Source organism: Podarcis cretensis (assembly GCF_951804945.1).
Source record: "Podarcis cretensis genome assembly, chromosome: 15".
NCBI classification, from domain to species: domain Eukaryota; kingdom Metazoa; phylum Chordata; class Lepidosauria; order Squamata; family Lacertidae; genus Podarcis; species Podarcis cretensis.
In genome coordinates this window covers 20,608,727-20,624,114 of record NC_137185.1, presented here as the reverse complement: position 1 = coordinate 20,624,114, position 15,388 = coordinate 20,608,727, and the positions used below count along the sequence as shown (strand labels likewise).

Sequence of the window (15,388 nt, the reverse complement as noted above, 5' to 3'; positions counted from 1 at the left end):
ATAATCTCTCTGTATCTTCATTGTTGCTCTTTGCCTCCATTTTTTTTTTTTTGTAAAGGCCTCTAAAATACCAGTAAAAAGGAATTTGGACTGTGAGCTGGCCTTGGGGACTTTTGCCAGCATTGCTGCCTTGCCTCTGGGGAACAAGGAGCCATTTCAGACCTCCCAAGGAAGCTTTGAGACTGGAAGCCCAAGGATCTCACTCTTCCTTCCCCCCAAATTTCTGAGACTCATCAGAAGTTGGGAGATGCAGCTCCTGATCCTAAGTCTGGAAGATCCATATCGCCTCCCCATATCAGACGAGAGCCAGAAATGTAAGGGGCAGGAAGAACATGCCCTCCCACTTCCTCCCTTGCCTCTCCTCTTGACCATCTGAAGTAGATGAAGCAGGATGCAGGCTCAGCTTCTTGGCTGCTGATGTTCCTTCTGAGGAATCCAAGCAGCCTGAATAAGGAGGCAAAGGACTTCAGCCTCATCTCACCCTTTCCCAGGCCCGGAGTTTATAATGAAGGGTGGAAAGGGAGTCTAACCCCCCTCAACACACACATACACACACATATCTCTGGGTGCTAATTTATTGTTTGGTTGGAGTAGGCAAAGATGACCTCACAAGTTTTGGGCGAAAGTGCCACTTTGTTCTCTTCCTTTCTAGCGTTCCCTTTCCAAGCTGATGGCTGAGCAGAGGATAATCAGAACACATGGCATGTCTGCACTACAGATATAAACCAGTTTATTGCCAGTTTTTAACTACCATGGCTCCCAGCAAAGGGACTCCAGAAAGGTGTCATTCCATCCAAAAGCTCCAAATCTCCCACAAATAATTCAGGACCCTCAGGAAAAAGAAGAGAGTTGTGGGAACCATTACTGGAAGCCTTGAGAACTGACTTGGATTCACACTGGTTTAAATGTGTAGTGTGGACACACCAAGTTCTGAAGCTCCTAAGCTCCTTCTCCAGGAGCCTGTGGATTAATAGTTCTAACATACAGAGATTTTTTATCATTATTCTGCAAGTGGCAGAAACCAGTGAAGATTTCTGGGGTTCCAGTCACTTTGGTTGTTTGGTTTAAAACCTTCCAGCGTAGACAACAATGGCAGTGTATGTCATGTGGGCAAAGGAAACATTGACCATCCCTTCTGCTGAGATTCTCTCAGTCCCTTCTGACGTTTCTGTCCTTTCTCTTATAAAGAGCTTCCCCACTTGGCTTTTATTGGAGACCACTCCTGGCCACATCTGGTTTGGGGGCTCTTAAGCAATAAACCCGCTCCTCTCTGCCATTGATGTTCACCCAACCCCCCAGGCATTCTGGAATGCTGTCAGTTAATGGAAACTGTAGCCCCTGCCTTAAATGCGAATGATAATATGCCCTTAACCCTTTGACCTGCTGGTATTTTATAAGCCTTGCACGTTCATTGACTTTACTTCTCCCCTCTCTCCTGTATTTTTTAATTTTATTTAAGAATGTACCCAGTAAAGGAAATTATGGCAGTGTTACAATGTTACGTAAAACTAGCCATTCTGTAGGAGAATGATGGATTTTGGAATTGATTAAAAAACAAAAAAACAAAAACATTTAATTGCTCCACATGTAACATTACTCTGCTTCAGAAATGTTTTGTATTTTGATATAAATAAACATTTGCAAAAAATGTCCTGCTGTGTGATAGTTTTGCTTTTCTTTAAGTGTGCCTGTGTGCTTATTTCATTTACGAATCAATTCCTAGGAAGCATTTCAAAGTGATTTCACAATGCCATAAGGACATATATAAAACGATTGCACATATACAAGCAGTTAAAAGCATTGCCTATATAAAAAATATATACATAAAAGTAATTGAAATAATTGCATGCGTAAGAAGAATTTTAAATCAACTGCAGATGCTGACTGGGATAAAAATATTCACTTAGAAGGTGTGCTGAAAGAGAAAACTCTTCAATAGGAATCATAGAATTATAGTCTAGGAAGGGACCCTAAGAGTTGGAATGGATCCCAAAGGTAATCTACTCCAAGCCTCTGCAATGCATGAATCACAGCTAAATAATCCCTGACAGGTGGCCACTCAAACTCTGTTTGAAAACCTCCAATGAAGGACAGTCCAGCACCTTCCGAGGTAGTACATTCCACACTCAAATGGCAATTGCCCTCAGAAAGCTCTTCCTAATGTTGAGTCAGAATCTCCTTACTTGTCATTTGAATTCATTGCCTTAGGTCTTCCCTGCAGAAAACATTACTCCATCTTCCACGTGACAGTCCTTTAGATATTTGAAGGTGACTCTGAAATCACCACCCAGCCTTCCCTTATCCTGGCTGAACATTCTCATCTCCTTGGTTGCCATCCTCCCAGCTTGTGAACATCCTCCTTAAATGGTGGTGCCCAAGACTGGACACAGAATAGAGTGGTACTATCACTTATTTTCATCAGGAGACTATTCTCCTAATGATGGTGAAAAGATAGTCAAGATGCATCTGCCTGAAATATAATGGGAAAGAGTTGCAAGGGGTTGGTGTCACCACACTCATGCCCCAATTTCAATATTGTATGGAATGCACCTCCTGCGTCAGTGGTGTCTGGAGGACAAGGTCTCCTACAGAATGCAATATTCAGGGATGAGACTATATTTTAGGCATCCTGGTCCCAAGCTGTATGAAGCTTTGTACATCAGTGCCAGCTTCTGGACAGCAGTGTGAACTAGTGAGAATGTTGAATTTAAACCAAAGAGATGGTGTTTAAAATCCTACTCAACTGCTCACTACTACTCATTGCACACAACCACATGCGAGAGACCCCTGATGCCTTTTCTCTTTTAAAAAGGTAAGAGGTACTGCTGTAGGGAAAAGCATTTCCAGCAGTGCAGAATCGGGGTTGATGCTTAACTCCTTCCCTGCCCATCATTTATTCCCTCACACTTGTCCGCCCTCCCCCCAAAAACCTGATTCCCTTGCCCTCAAGGGTATAAATTATTTATTTACATTTGCAAACATGTGACTACAACCCCATGGGGCGAAATGACAGGCAGTACAAGGGTAGATGAGGCTTTTCTGCATCTGTGACTTCACTGTAAATAATGCCTTGTACAGCTCCACAGCTGTGCAGTTGAGTCCCCAAATCCCTGTGTCTTTAGCCCAGGTGGCTAGTCTGGGCTTTGGAAGGCTTTGGTGATTATAATGTGCAGAAAAGCGATTCTCTTATTTCAGGCAGCAGATGCACTTCCACCGGGGAGGTTTAATGTGAGAACACAGACTCCTATCCATCTACTCTGCCTAAAATGCATGCATATCTATAGGACATCAGTGCTTTAACCTCATGGATGGACCTCAGACTAGATCAGTCAATTTTGCATGTGCTTAAAAGTCCATTTCATCCTATTCCACATTAACTTTTTTTAAGCAGGAAAATTCATATTAAAATATGTAGTTTATTATGTCATTTATCACAGTATTTTTAAATATGATAATTATTATCCCATGCATTTCTAAGGAGGTTCTGACTAAACATCAGGAAGAGACCTTCTGGCAGTAAGAGCTGCTAGACAGTGGAACTGTCTCCCTCATGAGGTTTGTTGGAGGTTTTTAAGCAGAGGTTGGATGGCCATCTTTCATGGATGCTTTAGCTGTGATTCCTGATTTGCAGAGGGTTGGACTAAGATGACCCTTGGTCAGTAGCAGAGCTTCACACTCCAGCAGCGGGGGGCGGGGGGGGCGGAGAGCAGGTGGGGGCAGGGCTGACACGCGTCCCAGGGGCGTGGCATGCATCCTGGGGGTGTGGCACGCTGCCTGCGGGGGTGTGGCTCCCAGCGTGGGCGGGGGTGCAGCCCCGATAGCACCCCACCCGGATTGTGCTGCCGGGGGTGGTACGCTCCCCCCGCACTCCTCTTCCTTCGCCAGTGTCACTTCCATCTCTACAAATCTATCATTCTATGTTTCTAAGAGTTCTGCAGCCTCCAGCTGCTTCTGCAACCTGAAGTTTTGTTTGTTTGTTTTTTCTTTCTAAAAATGGAATGGAGAAAGTGGACAGAATTTGTTTCCCTCCCTCTCTCATAACACTAGAACTTGTGGACATCTGATGAAGATGAATGTTCAAGATCAGGACAGATGAAAGAAAATACGCCTTCACACAGTTCATAGTTATAGAATGGAACTCGCTCCCACAGGAGGTAATGTCAACTGCCGACTTGGATGGCTTTAGAAGAGAAGTTGACAAATTCAGAGGTAAAAGGCTATCAATGGCTACTAGCTATGATTTGCCTCCATGGTCAGAGACAGCAATGCACCTGAATATGAGTTGCTGGAAAACTGGAGGGGAGAATAGTGCTCTTGCACTTGGTTCCTGCTTTCAGGTTTCCCATGGCAGGGCACCTGGTTGGCTACTGTGAGAGAACAGGATGCTGGACTAGATGGGCCATTGGCCTGATCCAGCTGGCTATTACTACTACTACTACCACTACTTTATTTTATTTTATTTTCTACCCCACCCATCTGGCTGGGTTTCCCTAGCTACTCTGGGCGGTTTTCAACAGAACATTAAAAACAGAATAAAATTTCAAACATTAAAAACTTCCCTAAACAGAGCTTCCTTCAGATGTACAGTATTCTAAAAGTCGGATAGTTCCTTGACATCTGATGGGATGACACCACTACCAAGAAGGTCCTCTGCCTGGTTCCCTGTAACCTCACTTCTTGCAGTGAGGAAACCGCTAGAAGGACCTCGGCACTGGACCTCAGTGTCCTGGCTGAACAATGGGGGTGGAGAGGCTCCTTCAGGTATACTGGCCCAAGGCCATTTAAGGCTTTAAAGGTCAGCAACAACACTTACATTCTGATCTGAAAAAGCACCTTGGAAGGAGTAACCATTTACTGCCTTCTCTTTAGTTTTAATCAAAGTGCAGGATGTTAGGGAGTCTAGCTCCTAAGCACCTGAGATCAGTGTGCTCACATTTTCTAAAAAAATAAATCCCTTCCTATAACCTTTTAAAGACATCTTTCTGCCTGGATTTGTTTAAAAGTAAAAAGGTTTCACTTAAAAAGTACAACAATGACCAGTTGTAGGCAGACTTCCCACCTTCCTGCACTTCCAGGAAAAACCACCCTGGGACATCATAAGGTTTTTGAAGAATGAGCACCCAGGGAGGCTGCAGAATGCTGGAAAGATGGTTTGAAGAATGACAGTGAGGACACTGACAAACACCCCTGGGCAACCTCAAAAGTAATGTCATGAGAAATCCTACATCCACTCAAAGAGAGTGAATAAAGCTAAACACTGGAAGATTCAGGGCAGACAGACAAAAAGAAAGTACTTCTTCACACAGCATGTAGTTAAGCTATGGAATTTGCTCCCAGGACTTTGGTGGCAACTCTGCTCCAAAGACATCTCTGGATAAGTACAGATGTGTGTTTGTTGTACCCAGAATCCTAAATGGACACCAGTGTGTCTTTGGGGATTTGACCAGGCACTTTATGACTTACCCCCCCCCACCACCTGCCCCCCCCCACAGAGAGACACAATCGGTCCTGAACCAATCCAAAAACATTGGTTCTGAATCAGCACTCCATGGATTCTCCAGAGATACAACTCAGCCAGCCTTCCTATTTGATTTGATGGAGGGAGGGGCAAGTCTAGGTCAACTTCCTTCTGTCTGCATGGGATTGTTTCCCAGAGGCGTTAAAGGGGAAGGACTGAGGCTGCAGGGCACAAAAGTTAATTTCCACACCATGCATTCAAAGTTAACTTTGCGCTTTCTTACACTCTGGAAGGATATGACAGGCCATACATTGTTTTGAAAGTAACATGTATTGATTGCTTTTCTTGACATCTATTACACAAACCCAAGCAATACTGTCTCATCATCCTCACACCCCATCTAATACTGCTGCTGCTGCTGCTACTACTACTACTACTACTACTACTACTACATTATTTATATGCTACCTATCTGACTGGGTTGCCCCAGCCACTCTGGGCAGCTCCCAACCCAAAAATAGTAAAAACACATAACTGAGGTCTATCATTCCAGAAATCAAAGTCAATTTTTACTAAACTTGCGAGCATAGATAATTCCTACATGCATTTTGTATTAATTTATTTTGGTCAATAACCAGTTGAGAAGGAGGGACACAATATAGTACATTAAGTACAATATTAAATATAGAATTTAAAAACTATGTAGAATATATAAAAAAAACAGTGAGAACTTTAAAATCACTATATTGAAATGAGGCAGAACAGCTTAAGGTGTTAATAATTTTAAAATTAGGACAAGATCCTGCACCAACAAGCTGTTGCTGCCGCACAAAAAACAGCTACCCAGTATTTTATGCTGTTGGTGCACAACCAGTTTTTGAGATCTTTAGCTAAGTGCTAAATGAAGGTCATCCAGGTATCCTGTCTTTTGCACCTTGCTGGCCCTGCAGTACTCAGTAAGCTTCTCATTCAAGGCTAATTGTTGCATCTTCACAAGCCAGCCTTTCATGGTAAAGTCCACAGTCTTCCAGATTCAAAAGAATAAACAGCTATATTTATTCCACAATGAATCTGACCAATAAGTATCTGCCCTCCCCCATCTCATTATGACATCATGGTTGCCCGGACAACTGTTTTTTTGCACTTAGTGACGCAATAATGTCTCTCTGCCACAAACACACAACTGGAATTGCAGAGGCCACACGTTTCCTATGGCAGATGAGAACGGTGGCTGAGGCAAGGGAGATCTGGCCCTCACTAAGAGTGCCTCAGGATGATCATTACCACATGGGGAGCGTACATCTTGTTCCGGAGGGCTTCTAGAACACCTTTCCCAGCTGACGATGCTCCAGTAAGGGCACACAGGAGGTTGCTTGGGTCCTTGGGCTGCTCTTTGGGCCCAGAAGGGGCTGTGAGGTGGTGAAGGGTGTGTGTGATATCAGTGCTTTTCTTCTAGAAAAAGGGTGCAGGTACTGCATACCCTTGAGTACTCCAATTTTTAAAAAAGCACTGGTGATACTTACTATAAGGTGACCCTGTTGAATTTCTCACTACCACTCATTTTCCCTTTTCCCTTTAAGGCTGATAACATAGTTGAGCCAGAGATAGAGTACGTATTGGAGCATTGGCTGAAGAAGGTGAGTGTAGTGAATAGGGCTACAGGCTGAAATTGGGGGCAGGTAAACCATAGTTCCAGGATGCGGGTGGTGCTGTGGGATGTGGGTGGTGCTGAGGGATGCGGGTGGCGCTGTGGGCGTTTCTGTGCACTGCTCTGGTTCGCCAGAAGCGGCTTAGTCATGCTGGCCACATGACCTGGAAGCTGTATGCCGGCTCCCTCGGCCAGTAAAGCGAGATGAGCACCGCAACCCAAGAGTCGGTCACGACTGGACCTAATGGTCAGGGGTCCCTTTACCTTTACCTAAGCCATAGCTCAGTGGCAGAGTATCTGCTTTGCATGCAGAAGCTCCCAAATTCAATCCCCACCATTTCCAGGTGTGTCTGGGAAAGTTTCCCTGCCCAAATCCCTGGAAAAGCTTTTAGCTTAGACAAACCTGTCAGAATATTTGGAAAGTTTGTGTGTGTTTTAATCTATTTTTAGTTTATTTATTACATTGGGGTGTTTATTATTATTATTATTATTAAATGCTTCGAATGGTTGTTTTTACTAATAACACCATTGTTTCATTCTTTTTATAAGCGGCTTTGAGGTTGTTGTTTTTTAACCATCAAGCAGTGTATACATTTTACGAACTGAATAAAATTAAAGCTACCGCTTGTCAGCGTTGGCAGTACTGAGACAGATGAAACAAGGGGCTGAGTTAACACTGGGCAGCTTTCTACGCTCTGTCCATGCAGACTGCTTGGAAGGAATTTGGATCCAGCACACAACATTAGCATGGAGACCGGGGACCTATGTAACTGCTCATCATGGGGCTTAACTAGCCATATGAGCCTGTTTTCAAAACCACATTTAACCAAGGCTCTAAAATGCAGAGGAGCCTACGGGGTATAGGATGGTTTTCCATTGTGGATAGCATCGTGGGTAACTAGGATAGGGGTAAGCATAACTGAGCCACATGTGCATGCTTTCACTTTTGCATGTATCTAGAACTGCTGTCACACACATCATTCCCAAGTCTTTCCCATCCTGGTTTACATCAATCCATTGTTGTTTTAATCTGCACACACCTATTTATTTTTAAGCATATTATCTCAAACCTATGCATTTCTAATTTCCCTCTCAATATCTGCATTTCTAAATATATTTTATTGTGCAATGGGAAGGGAGGGAGAGCAAGAGAGAGAGAGAAGAAATGTTGAAGTTCTGCCTTGAGTGAGTCTGGGTCTTTTTGGAGCCATGAGTTGCAAAATGCATTTTTTAGTTGGTTGGCCCTGATATGAGTGACGGTTTGACCCTGCAAAAAAGTTAGCTATGCTGAGGTCCTGTTCAAAGTCCCCTCTCTTCATACTTTGCCTTTCATAATATCTAAATTGCAATCTCATTTTGGGGCAGAAGCCTGTTTTTTTCATCTCTCTCTTCTTATGAAACTCTATGAAGTCAAGTGTCATTCACATTTATGACTTGGCATAAATCAGTAGTCGTACCTTGGAAGTCCAACGGAATCAGTTCCAGAAATCCGTTGGACTTCCAAAATGTTTGAAAACCAAATCGTGGCTTCTAATTGGCTGCAGGAAGCTCCTGCAGCCAATCAGAAGCCGTGGAAGCCCGGTCGGACGTTCGGCTTCCAAAAATAGTTCGCAAACCGGAACAGTCACTTCTGGGTTTGCGACGTTTGGGAGCCAAAACGTTTGGGAACTAAACTGTTCGAAAACCAAGGTACAACTGTAATGACATTAATGGTGACCAACTAGTTCTGTATGACTTCACTTTGGGGGAGAATATGGTGGTGGCATGTGTGTTTGTGTTGCCTCTTAGATCGAAGAAGATGCTGTCAAGATCTTTAGGCAGAAGTCAGAAAACAGGTCGGACTGCCAGGTGGACGGGATCAGAACTTTTCCTTCAGTTGGCCTAGATTTGGCAGCAGCAAGATCAAAACCAGAAACCTGGGAGACCTTTGAAGACAGGAGGCCACCAAGGGTGAGTGAGAGCTGCAGCAGTTTATGTGCAGATGAGAATGGGATATAGAAAAGGAAGCAGAAGAGCAATACTTAGGTGCTTATAGGCTGTGGATGCACCATCTATTGAAAGTGCACTCCCCCAAACATCTGGAGAACAGTATTTTGTTAAGGGTCTTGGGAACTGTGGTTCTGTGAGTGGTAAACTACAGTTTCCAGCATTCTTTTTGTGTGCATGGTGATCAATATTTTTCCAATGTGCTTTCAATGTATGGTGTGTATGCAGCCATTGCCTGCAAAAGCAAATATTCTATGGAGAAATCAGTGTATTTATGTCTGTGTCAGTTTCAATTAGTCCATTCTTCCCTTACTTTCTGCATAGCTTTTAAAAAAAGAGCTATACAATGAATTTGCATTTAAATTGCACTTAGTTTTATATGCACTTTTCCTTGAAATATGCAACTTGTAAGCTTTTTGTGCTCATTTTCAACTCATTCTCCCCTTTAAAATAAATATTTTTTGGATCTTTGGTCCTGTAAAGAACACATTTTCAAATGTATTTTGACTGAACCAAACCTGCATTGCAAAATTCAGAGAAGTGAGTATGCAATTCCATGTGGAAGACTGAAACTTTCATGGTCCTCTAGCAACTAGTATGGCTCATTTACCAGAAGTTATGTATTTTGCATTACCTCTGGAAGTGAATACTTGACTATGCCTCCAAACTATGCCTCCTAGAGCAATATATACACCAGGAGGCTTAGTTTGGCCAGAGCTGAGTATACACCAAGATTTTTCTGGTGCACATAAGCAGACTTTTCATATCACTGTTGCAGGAGTGTTCCAGCACAATACTTTCATCCAGTTCCAGCCTGGACCTGACAGAAGACAGGACAAGGATCCAGTTTGTCCGATGGAGGTGAGCCTTCACATGGGTCAATGGTGTCCATTGAAGTGATGAGCAATGGCACTCTGAATGATCTGAGTGCACACTCTTGAACAGGGGTGGGACATTGATCTTTCCTTGAAATATGCAACCACAGAATAGTTTTGTAGTGTGGGAAACCTTTGGTCACCCAGATGTTGCTGAACTACAACTCTCATCACCCCAGGAAGACCAGGGATAGTGGGAGTTGTAGTTCAGCAACATTTGGATGGAGAAAGGAGGACCTGCAACCATCTAGATGTTAGTGTACTCCAGCACTCAGCTGCCTCAGTCAGCACAATGGCCAGAGACGTTGAGAGTGGTAACCCAACAACATCTGCAGGTCTGAAGGTTCCCCACCTTTGGTCTAGAAAGTGATCCTGAATCCTTTGCACTAATGCTGGAATCCCACAGAAGATATGCAGATGATTCCACAGCAGGCAACTCAGTGTGGAGAGGGGATTCAGAGGGCAGGAAACAGAAAACCATGGAGCTAGACCTCTTCAGATGTGCACCCAAAAGATGAACAGAGCTGAGGTTAAGCATTATGCATTATGTGTGATTTTATGAGGCCATCTGAGAGTAGAGCATGGCTTCTTGTGACAACTCAATGGTATGCAAGACTCACTTTGAGAGATGAGTGAATTTTTAGCACCAGACCTTCAAAACCTGGCAGGTTTGGTATGTTTAGCCCAGAGAAGAGACAGTTAAAAGGAGAGAGGATTGCCATCTTCAAATATTTGAACAGCTGTCACATAGATGATGAATCAGATTCCTTTTCAGATACAGTGGTGCCTCGCAAGACGAAATTAATCCGTTCCGTGAGGCTCTTCGTATAGCTGTTTTTTCGTCTTGCGAAGCAAGCCCATTGACAACTTAGCGGATTAGCGCTATTAGCGGTTTAGCGGCTTTTAGCAGATCAGCTGATAAGCGGCTTAGGGCTTAGGAAAAGGGGGAAAAAAGGGAAAAAACCCCACAGGAACTCGCAAGACAGTTTTGTCTTGCGAAGCAAGCCCATAGGGATATTCGTTTTGCGAAGCGCCTCCAAAACGGAAAACCCTTTCGTCTAGCGGGTTTTCCGTCTTGCGAGGCGTTTGTCTTGCGGGGCACCACTGTACTCCCAAAGACCAGGACCTAAACTGATGGGTCCAATTGACAAGAAAATTGATTTAAACTAAATATTATGAGAAATTTCCTGTGGAACAAAGATTGCCTTGGATGGTGGTTGACTCTCCTTTGGAATGGGATTTTAAGAAGAGGCTGGATGACTACCTAATGATCTCCCCATTATCTTGGTTCTATTTTGCTTTAATTGTTTTTAATGTTGTTTTAAAATTATTACAACATATCTTGGAAGCTTATGGGGTGGTTAAGAAATTGAAGACTACTCTTGTTGTTGGGTTGTTGCTGTTGCTGTGGTTTCCTGGGCAGGAGTTGGACTAGATGACATATTGATGTCCTTTCCAACACTATGATTCTATTTTTCAGTCACACCCGGGTGTATCATGTCACGAGCGATATGAGAAAGGATGCCATGCAAGAGAGGCTGGATAAAGTGAGCAATAGGTGAGACCCAGCTGGAAGGGCAAATAGCTTTTAGCAACATTTCTGTTGCTTACACATATGGGGAAGGGCCATAGCTCAGTGGTAGAGCATCTGCTCTGCATTCAGAACGCCCCAGGTTCAATCCCCAGTGTCTCCAAATAAGATTGGGAATGTCCTCTGCCTGAAATCCTGGAGAGCTGCTACTATCAGTCAGTGTAGAAAATGTTGAGCTAGATGGACCAATGCCCTGACCCAGTTTAAAGCAACTTTTTACACTCCTGAGATAATTCTATCCCTGCAAGTTCAATACAACGCTCCCCTTCTGCCCTTAACACCAGCTTCCAAAAATAATTCTTACCTAGTTCTGCCCCATTAGTATGAAAATAAATTCACTGAATCCTAGATGTGATCCAATGTGGAATTCTTTTAACAGTGCTCATATCAGTGAGTCTCTAACCCTAGGAGTGGGACAATAGACCATAACATCTATATACACAAATTCTATAGCTGGAGTTGATCTGCATATGGATATTGCAATTTGAATCACATTCAAAGAGACTGGCAAAGGGTATTCCATTTAGGCCCACTAGTTTTCCTTACGTTCTGTTTTTATATTGTTTTATAGGGAACTTCCTTACATTGAGTCAGACAATTGGTCCATATATACAGATATACATACCGTATTTTTCAGACCATAAGACACACCTAGTTTTTGGAGGAGGAAAACAAGAAAAAAAATATTCTGAATCCCAGAAGCTAGGACAGCAAGCGGGATTGCAGCGCAGTGATCCTGCTTGCTGTCCTGGCTTATGGGATAGCCGCGTGCAGCCTCTCCCCAGCAGCCTCTCACCAGAAGGCTCCCCCAAGAGCCGTGCTCCCTTTAAAAAGTGTGTGGAGCGTGTGTGTGGCTCTTGGGGGCTTTTCCCCAAGGAGGGAGAAGGGCAGCCCTTCTCCCTCCTTGGGGAAAAGCCCCCAAGAGCTGCACACATGCTCCATGTGGCTCTTTAAAGGGAGCGCTGAGCAGAGCCTCCCACCTGCATTCGCTCCGTAAGATGCACACACATTTCCCCTTACTTTTTAGGAGGGGAGAAGTGCGTCTTATAGAGCGAAAAATACGATACACACACACACACACACACACACACACACACACACAAACCAAAAGTGTTAAGATAATTTCTCCATAGTGGGTGCTGTGACTGAGACAGAAGGGAGTTATTGTCAAACCCATCTTTCTTTGCTATTCCTTCTATGTGCAAAAGAAAGCACTTCTGGAATGCTTAACTCACTGTTGGAGGGTGATAAGGCGACAATTGGTCCATCTAGTTCATTCTTGTCTACACTGACCGGGATTTCTAGCAGAGGTCCTTCCTAGCCCTGTTTGGAGATAAGAACAGAAGAATAACCTGCTGGATCAGACCAATGGCTCATCTAGTCTAGCATCCTGTTCTCACAGTGGCCAACCAGATGCCCCAATGGGAAACCAGCAAGTGAGATTTGAGCACAAGAGCCACTCTCCCCTCATACCATTTTACAGCAACTGGTGGTTGGAGGGTCTTGTCGAGGGTTCCTGGATGTGCACCTTCAGCAGGTTTTTGTGTCCTGAATCCACTACCAGCTCTTGTCCAGATTCTCCAAGAGAGCAAGTTCAGTCTGACCTCATTTCTTTACCTCCCAGTGTCTCCAGAGTCATGTTCCAAGCTGTGACTGACCTGGACAGCGGCCCATCGGACACCAATCTCCATTTCTCAATGCCAGCGTATTAAGACACGGACAGGTGAGGTGCTCATCCCCAGCCCTCTGCCTTTCCTTCCATGGGATTTTAGCATTGCAAGGGACCCCGAGGCCATTTAACCCCACTCATTGCAGGAACCTGCAGCTACAGCACTGAGATGTGGTTGCCTATTTCCACAGAAAGACAGCTGGCCACCTCTGTTCCACTGCTAAACAGCCCTTACCATTAGGACTCTTCTGTTAATGTTTAACTCTACATACCAGCCATGAGTGCTATGATCTGCCTCCACAAATGGAAATGGTAATGATTCTGAATACTTGTGGCTGGAAACCACAGGTGAGCACAGTTATGCTCATGTGCTGCTTGCAGGTTTCCCACAGGCTGGCCACTGTAAGAGCAGGATGCTGGGCTGGATGGGCCACTGACCTAGTGAGTTGGGTCTGTGAGCTCTGTTCATGCCACCTCTAGTGCCTCCACGACCCTGGAGGATGGAGGTGTTGACAGCACTGGCTCAGCATCCAATTTAGTCTCTGTTGCCTCCCCCTGCAGGAGGAAACTCCTCACCACCCGGAGGCAGTGCTGGGGTAGGGGAACTCAACTGCAGGATGTCTCTGATTAGAGGTGCCTGATGCCACAGGGGTACTTTTCTGCCAACCTGAATTATCCCTTCCCTGGACCCAGCTTTCCATTTCCTGGATTTCTGTGGACTCAGACACATCTTGAGATCTCACAGTCAGTGGAATAGTGTGGGGTGTGCCAGAGGGGCTGTTGCCCTGGGTGCACAGTCTGAAGGGGTGTATGTGAAAACCAGGCGGCCCCACAGAGATTCCTGTCGTGCCCTGCCTGGGGAGTGCAGAGGGTGAACAGCACCTTTGGTGCTGTGCCCCCACTTGGCATGCGAATGGCAGTCCAGGGAGGGCACAGGTTGGGGAACACGGGGGTGCTCTTCACCCTCCATGCCCCGCCTGGTGCACGAGTGCCCATTGGGCATTGAGGGCTGGGCAAGCGTGCTCCACCTGCCTGGCACACATGCACACGCACCCACCCCAGGCACTGGCAAACAGTGCTACGCCCCTGCCTACAGACAATTTCCCCCATCCTGTCAGGACCATAGCTGTTGACTTTTCCCTTTCCTTGTGAGGAATCCTATTCAGAATAAGGGAAGTTCCCTTTAAAAAAGGGAAATGTTGACAGCTATGGCCAGGACCCCCTTCAGGACTCCCCTGATCCAATGCCCCAAGTTGCTTCCATTCCTCCTCAGGATCCTCCCATCCCCTCCATGACATCTCTATGGGACTCATGACCTCAATGTTGTTGGATTACAACTCCCATCATTCTTGACCATTGGTCATACCGGCTGGGGGTTGATGAGAGTTGTAGGTCAATGGCATCCTGAGGGTTACATGTTCCACATCCCTGATCTCATGCATACAGCTTGGGCAGGAATCTGGGGGAAGGAAAATGCAGATGCCTCTAGTTTTTTTCCTAATCTCTGGATCAAACTCAAAAAAGCACCAGTCACTCAGTTAGCAGTTTGAAACGTCTCTTGGGAAATAATGACCTGGTAGCAGCTCTAGCAGTGACATGTGATGTTTTCCCGATGCAGGAGCATCATTCTTCCCCCCTGATCTTCTTCCTGTGCTTTCCTCCTCCCAGAGTCCCTATTTCCCTGTGGCTCTTGAGGAGAAGGAGGTGCCCTTCCTGTTCTGCCCCCTGGGTCTTCTCCTTTGGCTGTGAAAGCCTTGCCTTCTTGAAATGGCCAGAGAAGCAGCCTGAATCCTCCGGAAGGATTTACTTATTTTTTTTGCTCGGGCTATTATAAATGCCTGGCTTTGTGAACTGTGAATGACTAATAAAAAATTGCTTACCATTTAAAGCGCTTTCTAAAAGACAGGCTGGGCTTTCCTTTCATCTTTTTTTGGAGGGTGCAAAGTTTTTAAAGGGTAAGTGTTCACGCAGTCCTGGTGCCCGGAGTTGGCACCACAGGGCTTTGGCCAAGGCCCACATCCCTGCATGGGGCCTGCTGCTGATCCCTAAAGCCCCACCAGACCCTGTTCCTCCTCTTTGCTAAGGCTGCCTGAGCAGCAGTGTGAGCAGTGACAAGGAGGAGGAGGAGATGCAGACACCACTTAAGCTGCTGTCTCATTCT

The 15,388-nt window shown here is 45.1% G+C and overlaps 1 protein-coding gene across 1 annotated transcript; it reads left to right on the top strand.

The window, feature by feature from the left end:
• The first annotated feature begins 6,606 nt into the window (after positions 1-6,606).
• On the top strand, positions 6,607-15,115 carry SPATA19 (spermatogenesis associated 19). Its single transcript, XM_079956087.1, has 7 exons — positions 6,607-6,809; positions 7,039-7,095; positions 8,895-9,056; positions 9,871-9,953; positions 11,448-11,525; positions 13,183-13,281; positions 14,896-15,115. The coding sequence occupies exons 1-6, from the start codon at positions 6,732-6,734 to the stop codon at positions 13,268-13,270; spliced, it is 546 nt and encodes a 181-aa protein (XP_079812213.1). The 5' UTR covers positions 6,607-6,731; the 3' UTR covers positions 13,271-13,281; positions 14,896-15,115.
• The last annotated feature ends 273 nt before the right edge of the window (positions 15,116-15,388 follow it).